The following is a 19,674-nucleotide window of genomic DNA, read 5'->3' as shown; positions in this document are numbered from 1 at the left end:
ACTCTTCGAAAGAGAATATAAACCCAGGGAGCAGAAGTAGCAGCACTCTGCAACAGCAACAGGAGAGAGAGAGAGAGAGAGAGACGCAGCCTGCTGGAGAAAGACAAGGAAAGCAGCCGAGTTTAAACAGCTAATACAACTCAAGAAGACCAGATTTTAAGTGGTTATTAGCATACTTCACTTCCTTAATAACACAGGACCCAGGACACCAATGCTATTAAGGGGTAAGTAGGTAAAATTCTTCGGTGAAGGTATGGGTTATACCGGGGGATAGGCTCCGAGAACCCCGCCCGTAACTTCCAGAGAACGCTGCCTGGAATCACGGCGGCAGTCCCGTCCGGAGCCCACAGCCCGTTAACCGTCCCCTAGCAATCCTGAGAACCCCGCCCGTAACTCCAGCGAACGCTGCCTGGAATCACGGCGGCTCCTCAGGCTGCCCCTAGCAGTCCTGGCCACCCCGCCCGTAACTCCAGCGAACGCTGCCTGGAATCACGGCGGCAGTCCCAAGCTGCCCCTAGCCCGTTAACCGTCCCCTAGCAATCCTGAGAACCCCGCCCGTAACTCCAGCGAACGCTGCCTGGAATCACGGCGGCTCCTCAGGCTGCCCCTAGCAGTCCTGGCAACCCCGCCCGTAACTCCAGCGAACGCTGCCTGGAATCACGGCGGCAGTCCCAGGCTGCCCCTAGCCCGTTAACCGTCCCCTAGCAATCCTGAGAACCCCGCCCGTAACTCCAGCGAACGCTGCCTGGAATCACGGCGGCTCCTCAGGCTGCCCCTAGCAGTCCTGGCAACCCCGCCCGTAACTCCAGCGAACGCTGCCTGGAATCACGGCGGCAGTCCCAGGCTGCCCCTAGAGACGATAACTGCAGGGTTCACTCACTTACCCTCTTTAAAACGGGTTCGCTGGACTGACCTGGATCTCGCAGAGGCTTCTCGACAACCAACGGCAAGGCTGAGCAACGATCAAACTGGTAGTAGGCGAATACCAAGGTGGAAAACAAATTTTTACTCACGTTGGGGGCCAAATTCGTCCTCTACTTTGAACGAGCTCAGTCAATTACGCCGGTTAGTTGCGCAGACCCCTCTGGAGATCCCCGTACGGGCCACCAAATGTGAATTGCGCTTTCACGTATCTGATCGTCAGTCCAGAAGTAAAACACTCGAACACGTCAGTAACGAATATTCGTTTATTTACGGCCGGGACAAATCTCTAAGCAGTCGGGTAACCACCTTCGAGAAGTGCCAAAATCCCAGAATAAGGACGGTATCTTTATACATCTTACAGCTTAGGGGAGGTCCCTTTAAATTCCTAGATACACCTATGATTTGGCAAGGATCCAGAACATGTACATATATGGAATTATTCTTCGAGGTCGGGAGGTTATTTTTGACATAATCATTAGCACAAGTCACTATCAATATTAATACAAAGGTTTTTGTATCCCATGGCCATCTGGCTTATCTCATTCCAAGGCCCTTCCTTTTACATTTCAATGTTTAATTGTTCCAACTGGTCAAACGAGCTTAATTATGTTATCTCTGCAATAAAGTAACGGTTCCCATTCATTCCATTCTTTGCCTTTTTGACCTCTCTGCTTTTACAGATACGGGTCAGAACATTAATTAGTACCAATGCCACACTCCCTATATTCCATCCCATAACCTTCTGACATCTTTGCTTTTACAGATACGGTCAGAACATTAATTAGTACCAATGCCACACTCCCTATATTCCATCCCATAACCTTCTGACATCTTTGCTTTTACAGATGCCGGTCAGACACACTCCCTTTATTTCATCCCTTGACCTGTTGACATCTCTTTCACAGAGCTTTTCAGAACTGTTATATTAACCCTATCAGCGAAGTTCCAAATGAAATCCACTTCTACAGTTTTGGGTGAGAGATGTCAGAAACCCGACACATGCAGATTACATCCAGTAGGAACCAGTCTGAACTCCGTGGATTTGTTTGGATTGATAAGGTCCCCTTTTGAAGAAGTCATGGTTCCCAGACATCTTTTTGGGAGGTAAACTGTCCTTTGACATTACTGAAAGTAGAAATTAATTTGCATGAAATGTGTATAAGCTGATTGGAACGGAGAGCTCATGGAACTCAAAAATAATTGTCTGAAGAGCCAACCAGTATTGTCAAAAGGAGATGCCAACCTATCCAGGCATTTAAACCTCCTGCCTTGACTTGGGGAGTAACACTCTGGCTCGGGGAGTAACACTGTTTCGGGTAGAAACTGTGCTTGGAGAGTTCCTCTTGCTTGGGAAGTAACAATGGCTCGGAGATTTACTCCAAAGTGACCAACTGATAAAATAAGGGACATTTGATCATGAGATCTTGGCAGGGATGGTGTGTGTTTGGGTTGTGGTGGTCGTATTAGCAGCAGGGGTCATCAACTGGTGAGGGAAGAAGTGGGCTATTTCCTACGCTGCTGAATATTTCCAGCATTATTTGATTCTAGTTTTTAAAGCACACAAACAGTTCATTCAGTCCATCTACTTAGTTTATGCTCTAAATGAGCTTTCTCCCTACCTATTCTCTCTTGCACTATGTCTCTTGCCAATACAAGATGGTCACCAATACCAGTCTGCACAGGCGCACGGATTTGCGATTGTGCAGATATCCAATGATGTCACACCCCTGCACACAGCCTGCTGGTACCCTCTGCACATATGTCAATGGCATCACCATGCACATACACCAACGTCCTGATTCTGTGTTGTAAATACTCTGCAATGGTTATTTCGTCTCATTAGTTACTGGCAGTGTTTTTTATGCTTCTGTCTAAAATCTTACATATTAATGAATCCATTCATTTTAACTTGTTCATAATGGTTCAGCTCAGTTGACTTGACAGCTGCTTTGTGAAGTATAGTGAGGTCAGCAGTACGGATTTCATTCCCGTACCAGCTGAGGTTATTCATGAAGGCCCTGCCTTCTCAACCTTGCCCCTCGCCTGAGGTGTGGAGACTCTCAGGTTAAATCATCACCAGTCAGCTCTCCCCTCAAAAGGAAAACTGCCTACGGTCATCTGAGACTATGGTGACTTTACTTACTTTTACTTTACTATTCTGAGTAACAGATGCTGGAACTGTTGGAGGTAGACAAGCTGAATGGAATGAGAGTTGCTGTACAACACATCAGACTGAAGAAAGCAGCAATGAAAGGTCAATATGTGAATGATTCTGCCACAATTCTTGTCACATTGCAATTGTAGCCAGAGCAAAGGTTAGAAACATGGGGTTTTAAAAGGCTTTTTAACAGTTTGGTACATGAATCAATATAAATCTTATGCTGAACGATCTCTCTCTCATGTCTACAAAATCCCATCTCTGATAAACAAATATCTGACTCTCCCTCAGACCGAGTCTGAATGTGGCTTCCACCTGCAAAACTGACGCCCTCTCCATCAGTGACAGGCGATCTGGCTAATCTGCTTCAATTGGGAATTAAACACTGCCACCTAAAACACAGCTGTGATTATTTGAGCAGCACTATCTTTGTTCCTGGCTTCTACCTGACCAATCATTGGCAATGTGATAATGGAGTAAAAACTAAAACTGTGTTGGCAACAAAACAGCTTAAGCAGCAAGTAATATACAGAGCAAAGCGATTCCATAACAAACACATCTGATGGTATTGGAGAATGAGCCCAGCGGTTGAAATTTCAGTTGGGGAACATTTTGGGAACAGTGACCATAACTCAGTAATTTTTAAGGGATTGCTGGATAAAGGGAAGATTAGTCTTCGGGAGAAGGTGCTAAATTGGGAGGAACGCTAATTATAACAATATTGAACTGATATGGAATATCATGACATGGAATATGGAACTGAAGAATCTAGATTGGGGCAGATATTTGACGGTAAATCAACATCTGACATGTGGGAGGCTTTTAAAAGTTAGTTGATAAGAAGGCGGTGTTGTGCTTCCTGGGCATGGTTAATTTTCTGGGCAAGTTCATCCCAAACATTCCCTACGAAACCTGGTGAAAAAGTCCACTGCCTTTGAGTGGAAGGCAACACATCAGGCAGAGTGGTTGGAGCTGAAAGCCAAGCTCACCACTGCACCCGTCTTGGCATTTTTCGACCCAGACAGGGAGACAAAGATCTCAACAGCTGCGAGCCAGGATGGCATCGGTGCGGTGCTGCTTCAACGCGATGACACTTCATTCTGGGCACTGGTAGCCTACGCATTGAGGGCCATGACGCCCAGCGAAACAAGGTATGCGCAAATAGAGAAGGAATACCTGGGTCTTCTCACTGGCATTCTCAAGTTTCACGACTATTTCTACGGCCTGCCGACATTTACTGTCAAGATGGATCATAGGCCTCATTATCCACAAGGACCTGAACGACATGACACCCCGGTTGCAGCACATCCTCCTCAAACTCAGAAGGTATGACTTTGTCCTCCTCAAGCTGGACCGTATTGTCATTTCACTCAGTCTCCAGAGCTTGGTGCTCTGCCAAATCCATGAGGGACACCTGGGCGTCGAGAAGTGCAGACGCAGAGCCAGGCAGGCTGTCTACTAGCCCGGTATTGGCCAGGACATCTTTAACATAGTCCTCAACTGTGCGACCTGTCAACGATTCCAGCCAGCGCAGAGCAAGGAAACGCTCCAGCAGCATAAAATCGAGACCTCCCCATGGTCCAAGGTTGGCATCGACCTCTTTCAAGGGAATGGTCGTGACTACGTGTTGATTATTGACTATTTCTCCACCTACCCTGATGTCGTGAAGCTCTCGGACCTCACATCTCGGACCATCATCAAGGCCTGTAAGGTGACGTTCTCCAGGCATGGTATCCCACTCACTGTCATGAGTGACAATGGCCCATGCTTCAACAGCCACGAGTGGTCGATGTTTGCCAAGTCATACCATTTCAAACATGTCACTTCCAGCCCACACTATCCGCAGTCCAATGGGAAAGGTGAAAAAGGATGCACATTGTGAAACAGCTCATCTGCAAGAACGCAGATTCTGCTTCTGACATTACCTCACGCTGCTTGCGTACAGGGCGATCCCACTGTCCACTGGCATGTCACCGGCTCAACGCCTGATGAACAGGGACCTGCAGACGACAATTCCAACCACACACTTGCCCAACCTGTATCACCTCCCGTGCTGCAGAAGGTGCAGCAGCTCCGAAACCAACAAAAGCAGGGCTATGATGCTCATGCCACCAATTTGCCCGTGTTATCCCCGGCAGACACTGTCAGGATCAAGATATCGGATGGTGGCTGGTCTGCTCCAGCTGTCGTTGTTCGCATTTGTACTTATGGCTGATGGTTCTGTTGTGCGACAAAACAGATGGGCACTGAGCAAAGTTGCCTGCCCACAACCGCTTTCTTCTCCGTTTCCGTCCGTTGTTTTGCCACCTCCTGATACCTTGAACTAGGAGGCAACCAGTCAGGCTTCCATCCTGCTTGTCAAGGCGCCGTCGTCCCCACCACCACCTCTCCAGCGGTCGACAAGGATCAGACGCCAGCCCCAGAGACTGGACTTGGAATCCTGATTAAACATAATTTGTTAGAAAAAGGCAGGATACAGAATAGTGGGATGAGGAAAGAGGCGCGGTAAAAACTGTCTAAAAAAGATATCTAACTTGTGCTCTTGTGTCTGTAAGTCGAGAGGAATTTGGCTGACTCCTTAAGGAAGGATGAGTCAGACTTTGTCTCCCGGCCACCTTCACGTGGATCCACGTTAATGGCCTCTGAAAAGAGCCTACCACATTTTGAACCTGGTCTACTTTTCCCGAATCTAACACCTTATTTAAGAAAAGATATTATTTCATGGAGGTGGTTCAGAGAAGGCTCACTTGACGATGCCCGGTTGCTAACGTGAAACTGGCAACTCATTGGAATTTATAAGAATGTGAGGAGATCTCATTGAAGCTTATAGGATTCTTGAGGGGCTTGTCACAGTAAATGCTGAGAGGCTGTTTCCCCTCATGGGAGAGTCGAGGACCAAAGAGCATCGTCTCAGAATAAAGGGGTGCCAATTTAAGACTGAGATAAGGAGGAATTTCTCTCTCCGAGGGTTGAGTGTCTTTGGAACTCCTTGCCACAGAGAGCTGTGGGGGCAGAGTTCTTGTTTATATTTTAGGCTATGATACATAGATTCTTGATCAGTAAAGGAGCCAAGAGTTACCGGGAAAAGGACTTCCGGTAGCTGCTATGAAGGAGTAAGTTGCATATTTGGTGGCTCCCGCTCGGGTCGGACTTTTGGACCTTTTCCCCAGATCTTTTTACCAGACTTGAATTGGAAAATTGATGACAGAGGTATTGTGTACTGAATTCCCACATCGGTGCATGGACAGGAGGAGTAGAAGTGCTCGCAAAGGCAGAAACAGACGAACGGAGAAGGCTTGGACTGAAGCTGCGGTGAGTGGAAGCATGGCGGAGGACCGGACCTCTGGCTTGTTGACACAGCGGTCAATGGGGCAGCTGATGCAAGTTTTTCAGGAGGGCTTCGCCCAGCAGAAATTAGATTGCTTGGACCCAATAAAAGAGTCCATTGCGCGGCTGGAGCTTAGATTGGATGCCCAAGATAGAGCGATCCAGAAAGTAGAGACGGTGCTGGCTAACCTGGGGGAACATCAAACTCCGGTGGAGTTGGAGGCGGGGATGCTGAGAGACTAGCAGAAAAGGCTCCTGGAAAAGTTGGAGAACCTGGAGAGTAGGTCCCGCCGGCAGAACTTGAGAAACATCAGGCTTCCGGAGGGGTCCAAAGGAACGGATGCTGGGGCATAGAGAGCAGACATGTTCGAGAAGCTGCTGGGGGATGGGGCATTCTCCCGACCCTTGGAGGTGGACAGGGCTCACAGAGCACTCGCGATGAAGCCGCGAATGGGAGACCAGCACCCCCCCCCCCCCCTCCCCCACCCCTACCGAGGACAATGGTGGTGAGATTCCACAGGTACTTGGATAAGGAGCGCATTTTAGAGTGGGCCAGACAGACACGGAGTTATAAATGGGCCAACAGTATGCTGAGGATCTATCAGGACCTGAGTGCGGTGGCCAGGAGAAGAACGGGCTTTAACCAGATCAGGTCGACCCTTTTTAAGAAAAAGGTGAAGTTCAGACTGCTGTATCTGGCCCGTCTCTAGGTCACATACGAGGAGCAACACTTTTATTTTGAGTCAAAGAACAAAGAAAAGTACAGTACTGGAGCAGGCCCTTCAGCCCTCGCCGACCATGTTGCCCGACTAAACTACAATCTTCTACACTTCCTGGGTCCATATCCCTCTATTCCCATCCTATTCATGTGTTTGTCAAGATGCCCCTGAAATGTCACGATCGTCCCTGCTTCCACCATCTCCTCCGGCAGCGAGCTCCAGGCACCCACTACCCTCTGTGTAAAAAACTTGCCTCGTACATCTACTCTAAACCTTGCCCTCGCACCTTAAACCTATGCCCCCTAATAATTGACCCCTCTAGCCTGGGGAAAAGCCTCTTACTTTCCACTGTCTATGCCCCTCATAATTTTGTAGACCTCAATCAGGTCGCCCCTCAACCTCCGTCGTTCCAGTGAGAACAAACCGAGTTTTTTCAACCGCTCCTCATAGCTAATGCCCTCCATACCAGGCAACATCCTGGCAAATCTCTTCTGCACCCTCTCTAAAGCCACCACATCCTTCTGGTAGTGTGGCAACCAGAATTGAACACTATACTCCAAGTGTGGCCTAACTAAGGTTCCATATAGCTGCAACATGACTTGCCAATTCTGGGCTTCGCAACAAGGAAATGACTGATGGTGGACTGAGAACTTTGGAACTTTGCTGCAACGTTCATGTTTTTAAAAAGTTTTTTTTTTTATAAATGTTTTTTATTGAGTTTTCATATTTTATATATGACAAATTACAAGTTATTAGAGAGAGAAAAAAAAACAAAAAAAAACAAAGGAAAACACAAAATTTTTTTACATGAATATTTACAGGTAAGCATCTTCATAACAATAATTGTGGCCGCCCCCTTTAGCCAGCATACATATTTTACATTCCCCAATATGGCCGAGGCACATGTTTATAGGCATTTATTTATAGTTTGGTTTTGGGCCTTGGCTTGCCATCAAACCCCCATACCGAGCCCGTAGCCCCCCCCCCCCCCCCCCCTCCCCCCCCCCGGCTACCTTCCCCCGATTCCCGCCCATTTTCCCCTGGTTCTTGGCCACCCGACTATTCGTCCTCATGTACGTTGGCCACAAACAGGTCCCGGAACAGTTGCATGAATGGCTCCCACGTTCTGTGGAAGCCGTCGTCCGACCCTCGGATGGCGAATTTGATTTTCTCCATTTGGAGAGATTCCGAGAGGTCGGACAGCCAGTCTGCAGCTCTGGGTGGTGCTGCTGACCGCCAGCCAAACAGGATTCTACGGCGGGCAATCAGGGAGGCAAAGGCAAGGGCGTCCGCCCTCCTCCCCAGGAATAGATCTGGCTGGTCTGAAACCCCGAAGACCGCCACTATCGGGCATGGCTCCACCCTCACCCCCACCACTTTGGACATAGCCTCGAAGAAGGCTGTCCAGTACTCCACAAGTCTGGGGCAAGACCAGAACATGTGGGCGTGGTTGGCCGAGCCTCTCTGGCACCGCTCACATTTGTCCTCCACCTCCGGGAAGAACCTACTCATACGGTTTCTCGTTAAGTGGGCTCTATGTACCACTTTTAGTTGCGTCAGGCTGAGCCTTGCGCACGTGGAGGTGGAGTTGACCCTATGCAGTGCTTCGCTCCAGAGTCCCCACCCTATCTCCATCCCCAGGTCGTCCTCCCATTTCCTTCTTGTTGCGTCCAGTACGGTGTCGTCCCTGTCTACCAGTCGGTCATACATGTCACTACAGTTCCCTTTCTCTAGGATACTTGCGGCCAGTAGGTCTTCCAATAGTGTCTGTCGTGGCGGTTGTGGGTACGTCCTTGTCTCCTTTCGTAGGAAGTTTTTGAGCTGCAGGTACCGTAGCTCGTTCCCCCCAGCTAGCTGAAATTTCTCTGTCAGTTCGTCCAGTGTTGCGATCCTGTCGTCCGTGTATAGGTCCCTGACTGTCAGTGTCCCCCCGTCCTGCCTCCACCTTTTGAAGGTGGCGTCGGTCAGTGCTGGTTTGAACCTATGGTTGTTGCAGATGGGAGCCTTGTCCGACATTTTGTACAGGCCAAATTGCTGCCGCAGTTGGTTCCAGGATTGGAGGGTGGCTGTCACCACTGGGCTGGTGGAGTGTTTTTTGGGTGGGGATGGGAGTGCTGCCGTGGCGAGGGCCCGGAGGGAGGTTCCCATGCAGGAGGCCTCCTCCGCACGCACCCACTCGGCTTCTGGCTCCTGGATCCATCCCCTTACTCGCTCGGCTGTTGCCGCCCAGTGGTAGAATTGTAGATTCGGGAGGGCTAGCCCCCCCCTGGATTTTGTTTTTTGTATGACCTTCTTTGGGATCCTAGCATTTTTACCCCCCCATACGAACGCCATGATATGTTTGTCCAGCGCTTTGAAAAAGGCCTTGGGGATGTAGATCGGAATGCATCTAAACAGGAAAAGGAACCTGGGCAGTACGTTCATTTTGATCGTCTGGACTCTCCCCGCGAGGGAGAGCGGGAGTGTGTTCCATCTTTGCAGGTCCTTTTTAACTTCCTCCGTCAGGCTGGTGAGGTTCCATTTGTGGACCCCTTTCCAGTCATGGGCTATTTGGATCCCCAGGTAGCGGAATTTATTTCGGGCTTGTTTGAACGGCAGGCCCTTTAGCGCTGCCCCCCCCCCCCTTGCGGGTGTACTGGGAAGATCTCACTTTTGCTCATGTTGAGTTTGTAGCCCGAGAAGGCTCCAAACTCTTTCAGGAGCGCTACGATTCCGTCCATGCTGCTTTGTGGGTCCGAGATATAGAGGAGCAGATCATCCGCATAGAGTGAGACTCTGTGCTCTCTACCTCCCCTTCGGATCCCCCTCCAATTTTTTGCTGCCCTGAGCGCGATTGCTAGCGGTTCGATTGCTAGTGCGAACAGCAGCGGGGACAGTGGGCATCCTTGTCTGGTGCCCGTGTGCAGCTGGAAGTATTGGGAGTTGGTATTGTTGGTCCGTACACTCGCCATGGGAGCGTTGTATAGGAGCTTTACCCAAGCGGTGAACCCTGTTCCAAGCCCGAACCGCTCCAGTACCTCTATGAGGTATTTCCATTCGACTCTGTCGAAGGCCTTTTCTGCGTCCAGGGAGACGATCACCTCTTGTGTTCTCTCCCCGGAGGGGGTCATTATCACGTTCAGCAGGCGCCTGATGTTCGCGGTAAGCTGTCTACCTTTGACGAAGCCCGTCTGGTCCTCTGTGACCACCTCAGGTACACAGTCTTCTAGCCTTTTGGCTAGGATTTTGGCCAGTATTTTGGCGTCTGCGTTCAGCAGGGATATGGGTCTGTATGACCCACATTCCGTTGGGTCTTTGTCTTTCTTAGGTATCAGCGAGATTGAGGCCTGTGCTAACGTGGGTGGCAGTGTGCCCCCAGCTAGCGAGTCTGTGAACATCTCCCGCAGGTGCGGGGCCAGCGCTGACGCGAATTTTTTGTAGAAGTCCGCCGGGAATCCGTCCGGTCCCGGCGCCTTCACCGTCTGCATGGAGCTAATGCTCTCCATGATCTCTCCCAGTGCTAGTGGTGCTTCCAGATCCCGTTTTCTGCCCTCTCCCACGACTGGTATGTCCAGTCCATCAAGAAACCGGTTCATCCCAGCCTTCCCCGTTGGGGGCTCCGAGGTGTATAGCTCTTGGTAGAAGGCCTTGAAGGTTTCGTTAATCCTCTCTGGTTCTGTTTCCCACGTGCCTCTGGTACCTCTGATTTGCGCAATTTCCCTGCTGGCTGCCTGCTTTCTCAGCTGGTGTGCCAACAGGCGGCTGGCTTTGTCTCCGTGTTCGTACAGGGCCCCGCGTGCCTGGCGGAGTTGGTGTACTGCTTTCCTGGTGGAGAGCAGGTCAAAGTTCCTTTGTAATTCTTTTCTCTCCGCCAGGAGCTCTACGGTCGGGGCCTCGGAGTATTTACGGTCTACCTCCAGTATGGAGTCGACCAGCTTCTGCCTAGCCACCCTTTCCTCCCTATCTCTTTGCGCTTTGTAGGCAATGATTTCCCCTCTTAGTACGGCCTTAAGCGCTTCCCAGAACGTGGAGGATGAGACCTCCCCGTTTTGGTTGTTCTCCGTGTATTCCGCTATGGCCCGCGCTATCCTTTCGCTGAAGGCCTTGTCAGCTAGTAAGGCACCGTCCAGCCTCCATGTGGGGCGCTGGGCCCTTCCCGTCTCCAGCCGCACGTCCATGTAGTGTGGGGCGTGGTCTGATATCACAATTGCGGAATATTCCACCTTGTCTATCCCTGGAAGCACCGTTTTCCCCACCACAAAGAAGTCAATTCTGGTGTACACATTGTGTACTGGGGAGAAGAAAGAGAATTCTTTCTCCCCCGGGTGGGCGAATCTCCAGGGGTCCACTGCTCCCATCTGCTCCATATAGTGACTGAGTTCCCTTGCCATGTTTGAGGTTTTCCCCGTTCTGGAGTTTGATCTGTCCGTCTTTGGGTCCTGTACACAGTTGAAGTCCCCCCCCATGATTAGTCGGTGCGTTGCTATGTCCGGGATTTCTGCCATGGTCTTTTGGATGAAGCTCGTGTCGTCCCAGTTGGGCGCATACACGTTAACTAGAACTACCGGCGCCCCATCCAGGGCCCCGCTGACCATGACATACCGTCCCCCTGGGTCCGTAACCGTCTTTGTCGCCCTAAACATTGTCCTCTTGCCAATCAGGATCGCCACCCCCCTGGCCCTTGCCCCATAACAGGAATGATAGGTTTGTCCCACCCAGCCCTTTCTTACCCGCAGTTGGTCCTGCTCCCTCAGGTGCGTCTCTTGGAGGAAGACTATGTCGGCCCTCATGTTCCTAAGGTGGGTGAGGACTCTAGATCTCTTCACTGGGCCGTTAAGTCCCCTTACGTTCCAGGTGACTATTCTGGTGGGGGGCTTCTGCCCCCTTGCTCCTGTGGGGTTAACCATATTTGTCCGGTGGACGTGCCCCTGCCCTCTTGGGTTTCCCTTTGTTAGGGGGCCGTCCAGGATGTCCACTATCACTGCTCTCCCCATGCGGTCGGGTCCCTGCGCTCCGGGGTTCCCCCTTGTCCCGGGGACACCCGCCATGGCCGTCCACTGTGTGTCCGCCACGCGGGTAGTCCCCTGCACTCCGGGGGGCCCCTTCACCCACAGACCGTACTGGGTGGGTGCTTGCAGCGGTTCCCTGTTTCGAGCCCTTGTCCGTGGCACTTTGTGGCCCTATTCCCTTTCTGGCCTCTTTTGTCCCTTCGTCCCTGCATTTCCCCTCCCTGGTCTCTCGCCCCCCGAGTGCCCCCCCCCCCCGCTCTATCCCTTTTCCCCCCTCCCCTGTATACCCCTCCATTGCCCCTCTCTCCCCCATTCCTGTCCCCATTTGCTCTCCCACCTTTGATGGGTGATCCCCCCCCTCCCCTGCCTGGCGCCTTCCCCCCTGTTGGGGGTGCGCTGCGGCCCTGCTCTGTTGCGCGCCCCCGTCGCTAGCTTTCCTGCTAGCACGGTTGCTCCCCTCTAGGAGGTTGCTGTCCCGCTTCTCCTCTCCCCTCTCCAGTACTCCCGTTCCCTCGTGCCGGGGCCTGGCCTCCCACCTGGAGCGGGCCCTTGGGCATTGGGTTGTTTTTCGTTCTGGGTGTTCCTGCCAGGGGGGAGGGGGCTGGCTTTGCCTCGCCCCTCCCCACCCCCCCGTCGGCATGACGTTTCTCCTTGCCATGGGCCCCTCGTCCCTACTTCCCATGGCGTTTTTCCAGCCCGTGCTCCTCGACGAATCTATTCGCCTCGGCAGGGGCTGTAAAGAAATATTCCTTGTTTTGGTATGTGACCCAGAGTTTTGCTGGGTACAGCATACCAAAACGTACTTTGTTCTTGTAGAGAGCTGCTTTCGCTCTGTTGAACTCCGCCCGTCTTTTAGCTATGTCCGCTCCAAGATCCTCGTAGATTCGGATGGCGTGCCCGTCCCATTTGCAGGCTCTATTCTCCTTGGCCCAGCGCAGGATTGTCTCCCTATCCCGGTACCGGTGCAGTTTGGTTATAACTGCTCTCGGTTTTTCCCCTTCCTTGGGCTTCGGGCGCAGTGACCGATGAGCTCTGTCCATTTCCGGTGGGGTGGGAAAAGTTTCCCGCCCCACTAAGGAGCCCAGCATCGCAGCCACGAATGTTGTGGGATTTCTACCCTCGATCCCCTCTGGCAGGCCCACTATCCTAATATTTTGCCTTCTCGAGCTGTTCTCCTGGTCGTCTACCCTGCCCTTCAGGCTCCCCTGTGTTGCACTCAGTTTCGCCATTTCCCTCTCCAGGGACATGACCCGGTCGCTCACGTCAGTCGCTGCCTTCTCCAGCTCTTTAATGGTTGCCCCCTGGGCTTCCAGTATCTTCCCTTGGGCATCCACTTTCTCCTCCATTCTGGTCAGAGCCTGCTGCACCCGTGACATGGCCCTGGTCACTGCTGCCTGTGCTGCGGCCTCTGCGTCAGCTTTTAACTCTGCCTTGATTGCCTGCAGCTGCTCCCTCACCACCTCAGCAAAGGCTTCCTTCCAATTCACGCCCCCCTCTAACCCCAGGGGAGAGGTTGCCCGCCCGTCCAGCTCTTTTGGATGCGGCGATACCTCCTTCCCGCTGCTTCGCGTGTTGACTCGTTCGCCCAAGCTGGTTTGCCCTTTGCCCCGTCTACTTCTGGTGCCCCCTTTCTCTTGGCTCCCTTCTGGCATTTTTTTCTCCCCCTTCCCCTTCATCGTTTCTTCTCTCCTTGTTCTTCTTTTCCCCCTTTTCCGCACCCTATTTTAATTTTATTTATTATTATATATATATATATATATAAAAATATATATATATATTTTTTTTAAATAAAAATTTATTTCCCCCCTTCTTTCCTTTACCCCTTTTCTCTTTACCAGTTTTCTTTTGGGGTTTTTTTTTAAAAAGAACAGAAATATAAGTCTCTTTTTTCTTTTGTTTTCTCTCCCCACTCGCCCAGGAGAGAGAGAGAGAGAGTCCCTTTGTCCTTGCGACGTGGTGGTCACTGCAGTTGGGGGGGGGGGGGAGGGGCGAGTGGGCCGGTGGTCGCTGCCGGTAGAGGGGGGGGGGTGTCCCCGCTGCTGGTTGGGGGGGGGGGGTGTCCCCGCTGGTGGTTGGGGGGGGGGGGGGGGTGTCCCCGCTGCTGGTTGGGGGGGGGGGTGTCCCCGCTGCTGGTTGGGGGGGGGGGGGGTGTCCCCGCTGCTGGTTGGGGGGGGGTGTCCCCACTGCTGGTTGGGGGGGGGGTGTCCCCGCTGCTGGTTGGGGGGGGGGGGTGTCCCCGCTGCTGGTTGGGGGGGGGGATGTCCCCGCTGCTGGTTGGGGGGGGGGTGTCTCCGCTGCTGGTTGGGGGGGGGTGTCCCCGCTGCTGGTTGGGGGGGGTGTCCCCGCTGCTGGTTGGGGGGGGGTGTCCCCGCTGCTGGTTGGGGGGGGGGTGTCCCCGCTGCTGGTTGGGGGGGGGGGGGGTGTGTCCGCTGCTGGTTGGGGGGGGGGGGGGGAGAGAGAAGAGGGCCCGCCGCTGCCGCACCGTTCCCGGCCCGCGTCTGGGGGGGGGGGGAGAGAAGAGGGTCCGCCGCTGCCGCACCGTTCCCGGCCCGCGTCTGGGGGGGGGGGGGGGGGAGAGAAGAGGGCCCGCCACTGCCGCACCGTTCCCGGCCCGCGTGGGGGGGGGGGGGGGGGGAGAGAGAAGAGGGCCCGCCGCTGCCGCACCGTTTCCGGCCCGCGTCTGGGGGGGGGGGGGGGGGGGGGGGGAGAGAGAAGAGGGCCCGCCGCTGCCGCACCGTTCCCGGCCCGCGTGGGGGGGGGGGGGGGAGAGGGGTTGGACCCGCCGCTGCTGGGCCTTCCTGTCGCCGCTGCTCCTCGCTTCCGCCTCTCCGCCGCCGCCTTCCGCCTCTCCGTCGCCGCCTTCCGCCTCTCCGCCGCCGCCTTCCGCCTCTCCGCCGCCCGCTCCTCCTCCGCTGCCGCTTCTCCTCCGCTGCCGCTTCTCCTCCTCCGCCGTCCGGCCTGTCGGGGGGGTTCCTTCCTGGCGCTTGCGGGAGCCCCTCTCCCTGCGACCTCCTCGCTCGCCGCCCGGAAGTCGAATCATGTTTTTAAAAAGTTGATCGGTTTTCATTTTGTTGACGCAATTTGTAATGCCTTCTATTGATTTTGGGACAGGTGCAGAGCTGAGTGAGTTAAAGTTTACATTTGCACTATTGGGGGATGGAGGTGTCTTTGTTTAGATGTTGGATCTCTTGCTTGATCTTTTCTTTGTTAGCAGAGTTTTTTTTCCTGTTTTGTCTGTCGGGCAATTGTGTTGGGATTGTTTGTCATTGGAATATGTGTGTTTGAGTGGGGTGGAGGGTGGGGAGGGAGACTTTCTGGCGCCAGGGGTGGGGGCCACCAAGGTAGCTGGGCGGGCTAGCTCACGGAAGGGGGGTTAGCAGATGTTAGGCTTATCAAAGGGGTTGATTTCTATTATGCTGTTACTAGGGGGAGGGGGGGGGAAATGTTCTGCTGACGAGGGAGGGACTGTGGCTGAGGGACAGAGGTCGGGGGCGGAGGCTACCTGGGGGCGGGCCGGTGGAGGCACGGAGCGCAGGCTGGAGACTGGCCCAAGAAAGGGGATGGCTGATCGGTGAAGGGGGCTGATCACCTGGAATGTACAAGGGCTAAAAGGGCCGGTCAAGAGGGCACACGTGTTCGCGCATTTGAGAGGACTGAAGGCGAATGTGGTAATGCTGCAGGAGTCGCACCTTAGAGTCGCTGACCAGATCAGATTGCGGAAAGGTTGGGTCGGTCAGGTCTTTCACTCGGGGCTAGTTTCAAAGACTAGAGAGCTCGCGATCCTGATCATCAAGCGGGTGGAGTTTGAGGCAGGTAGAACAGTTTCGGATGTGGGAGGTCGGTACACTATGGTCAGTGGGAAATTGGAGGGGGTGCAGGTGGTACTAGTAAATGTGTATGTGCCAAATTGGGACTATGTGGAGTTCATAAAGAGGATGCTGGGGAAGATACCGGACCTAGACTTACATAGGTTGGTCAGGGGAGGGGATTTCAACACAGTTATTGACCCTGGCTTAGACTGGTCAAGTTCAAAAACGTGCAGGGTGCCAGCAATGGCAAAGGAACTAAAAGAGTTTATGGAGCAGAAGGGGGTGTGGACCCATGGGGATTTGGGCAGCCGAGGGTGAAGGAGTTCTCCTTCTACTCACACGTGCATAAAGTGCACTCCCGAATTGATTTCTTTACTCTGAGCAGGGCTCTACTGACGGGTGGACACGGGGTACTCGGCGATCACAATCTCAGACCATGCTCCGCACTGGGTTGACCTATAGGTTAGTAAAGACAGTAACTAGCGCCCGCAATGGAGGTTAGTGGGTCTTTTAGCTGATGAGGAGGTGTGCGGGCGACTGAGGAAATGTATTCAGAACTAGCTGGAAGTCAACGACACGGGGGAAATTTCGGCAGCGGTGGTCTGGGAAGCACTGAAGGCGGTGGTTAGAGGGGAGCTGATCTCGATACGGGCCTACAGGGAGAAGGACAGGACAGAGACGGACCGACTGGTAAAGGAGATCCCACAGATTGATAGGAAGTATACAGAGACCCCAGAGGCAGGGCTTTTAAGGGAACGGCGGAGGCTACAGGCGGAGTTCGGCTTGTTAACCACAGGGAAGGTGGTAGAGCAGCTGAGAAAGGCGAGGGGGGTGATCTATGAGCATGGGAAGAAGGCCAGCAGAATGCCTGCACAGCAGCTTAGAAAGAGGAAGGCAGCCAGGGAGATAGGGAAAGTAAAGGATGGAGACGGGAACCTGGTGGGAGACTCAGCAGGGGTGAATAAGGCGTTTAAGGAGTTTTATAGTGGGCTGTATGGGTCGGAACCACCAATGGGGCCGGAGGGGGTGAGGCATTTCCCAGGGAGGCTGAACCCGCAGGTGGACAGGGAGCTGGGAGAAGGGTTGGGGGCCTTGATCGGGTTGGAAGAGATAGTGGAGGGTCTGAAGGCCATGCAGTCGGGTAAAGCTCCGGAGCCGGACGGGTATCCAGTGGAGTTCTATAAAAAGTTCTCTAGGATATTGGGACCATTGTTGGTGAGGACATTTAATGAAGCAAGGGAGAGAGGCGTGCTGCCCCCAACGATGTCACGGGCCACAATTTCACTGATGGTGAAGTGGGACAAGAACCTGGAGTTCCGTGGGTCTTACAGGCCGATATCGTTGTTGAATGTGGATGCCAAACTGCTGACCAAAATTGTGTCATCCAGGATTGAGGATTGTGTTCCGGACATTATTGGGGAGGACCAGATGGAGTTTGTTAAGGGAAGGCAGTTGGTGGCCAATATAAGAAGGCTATTAAACATGATCATGATGATCAAGGTAGGGAAGTGGAGGTAGTGGTTGCAATGGACGCAGAGGTGGCCTTTGATCGAGTAGAATGGAAATATCTGTGGGAGGTGCTGGGCTGGTTCGGATTTGGGCGGGGCTTTATTGACTGGGTCAGGTTGCTGTATCAGGCTCCTGTAGCGAATGCACGGACGAAAAGGACAACATTGGACTGCTTTAGGCTGCATCGGGGAACGAGTCAGAGATGCCCCCTCTCCCACTGTTGTTCGCATTAGCCATAGAGCTGCTGGTAATTGGACTGGGAGCTTCAAGGGGCTGGAGCACAGAGTCTCACTTTACGCAGGTGACCTGCTACAGTATGTATACGACCCAATAGAGGAAATGGAAGAAATCATAAGAATTCTGGGGGAATTTGGCCTGTTTTCGGGGTATAAACTAAATATGGGGAAAAGTGAGATGTTTGCGGTCCAGGTGAGGGGACAGGAGAAGTAATTGGGGGAGCTGCCGTTTAGAGTAGTAGGGGGAAGCTTTAGGTATCTAGGCATCCAAGTGGAACAGGAATGGGATCAGCTGCAGAAACTAAATCTGGCCCGACTCGTAGACCAAATGAAGGACCATTTTCAGAGGTGGGACACGCTTCCGTTGTCACTAGCTGGGAGGGTGCAGACAGTGAAGATGACGGTCCTCCCGAGATTCCTGTTTGTATTTCAGTGTCTCCCCATCTTTATTCCACGGTCCTTTTTTAAACGGGTCAACAAAGTGATCACTGGCTTTGTCTGGGCGGGCAAGACCCTGCAAGTAAGGAAGGTGATGCTTGAGCGGAACCGGGGAGAGGGCGGGCTAACGTTGCCAAACTTTAGTAACTACAACTGGGCGGCGAATATAGCCATGATCAGGAAGTGGGTGGTGGGTGTTAAGTCATGGGTTAAGAGACATTCCAATTAGTTGTCTCATTCATGTTAAGTATCCAATAATTGACAATGATTATGTAAAGGGGCTTCAGGTGGCCTTTGTGTCAGGTGATGTGATGTTAGAGTTTTGTGCAGTCTGTTGAAGCAAATTAAAGGTGTTTGTGGAAAAGGAGCAGAACCTTTGACTCTTTATACAACAGCAGCTAAAACTATAACAGTGGGGGGAGGGTTGGCATGGGAGCGTATTGAGGCGGCTTCATGGAAGGGCACCAGTTTGAAGGCATTGGTAACGGCGCCTCTGCCGTTCCCGCCGGTACGCTACTCCACCACCCCGTGCTAGTGGCGGCTCTGAGAGTCTGGGGCAATGGAGGAGACATGTGGGAGCAGAGGAAGCATCAGTTTGGTCTCCAATCTGTAATATCTACCGTTTGCCCCGGGAAGTATGGATGGGGGGGGGGGGGGGGGGGGGGGTTCGGAGATGGCAGAGAGCAGGGATTAAGAGGAAGGGGATATGTTTATAAAGGGGAGCTTTCTGAATTTGGGGACGCTGGAGGATAATTTTGGATTGACGAGAGGAAATGAATTCAGGTACCTGCATGTGCGGGACTTCCTACGTAGACAGGTTTCAACCTTCCCACACCTACCACCAAGGGGGATACAGGACAGGGTAGTTTCCAGAGGGTGGGTGGGAGAAGGGAGCATCTCTGACATTTACAAGGAACTTATGGGGTCAGAGGAGACGCAGACTGAGGAGCTGAAGCACAAGTGGGAAGAGGAGTTGGGCGGAGAAATAGAGGATGGTCTATGGGCGGACGCGTTGAGTAGAGTCAGTATGTCTACAACTTGTGCCAGGCTCAGCCTGATACAATTCAAAGTCTTCACCAGGCTCACATGACAGTGGCTCGGATAAGCAGATTCTTTGGGGTGGAAGAGAGGAGTGCAAAGTTTGCGGGAAGGTCAGCGAAACATGTCCACATGTTTTGGGCATGTCCGAAGCTTAGGGGATTTTGGCAGGGGTTTGCAGCTGTCATGTCCACGGTGTTAAAAACAATGGTGGCACCAAGTCCAGAGATGGCAATTTTCGGGGTGTCGGAAGATCCGTGAATCCAGGAGAAGAAGCAGACGTTCTGGCCTTTGCTTCCCTGGTAGCCCAGCGACGGATATTATTAGCATGAGAGACACTTAGCCCCCGAAAGTCGGAGACCTGGCTCGAGAGGCCAAACAACCTACTCCGGTTCTTATTTCATGTGGTCCTGACCGTCACTGAGTTGATTTAATTGTTTTTTTAATTACATTGTCCAGTTCATGAGACCCAGTTCAAATGGTGGGCAGCACGGTATCACAAGTGGATAGCACCGTGGTTTCACAGCA

General features: G+C 52.8%; 1 protein-coding gene across 1 annotated transcript in view; it reads left to right on the top strand.

The window, feature by feature from the left end:
- The window catches only part of LOC119975600 (zinc finger protein 271-like), a 51,015-nt gene that overhangs the window by 13,097 nt on the left and 18,244 nt on the right, over nt 1–19,674 (top strand). Inside the window, exon 4 of the mRNA XM_038815386.1 lies at nt 3,094–3,224. Within this exon, the coding sequence (XP_038671314.1) occupies nt 3,094–3,224 (131 nt within the window). The remainder of the gene's footprint in view (nt 1–3,093; nt 3,225–19,674) is intronic.

This window comes from Scyliorhinus canicula, chromosome 13, assembly GCF_902713615.1.
Source record: "Scyliorhinus canicula chromosome 13, sScyCan1.1, whole genome shotgun sequence".
NCBI lineage: Eukaryota > Metazoa > Chordata > Chondrichthyes > Carcharhiniformes > Scyliorhinidae > Scyliorhinus > Scyliorhinus canicula.
This window is presented reverse-complemented; position numbering and strand designations above follow the sequence as displayed.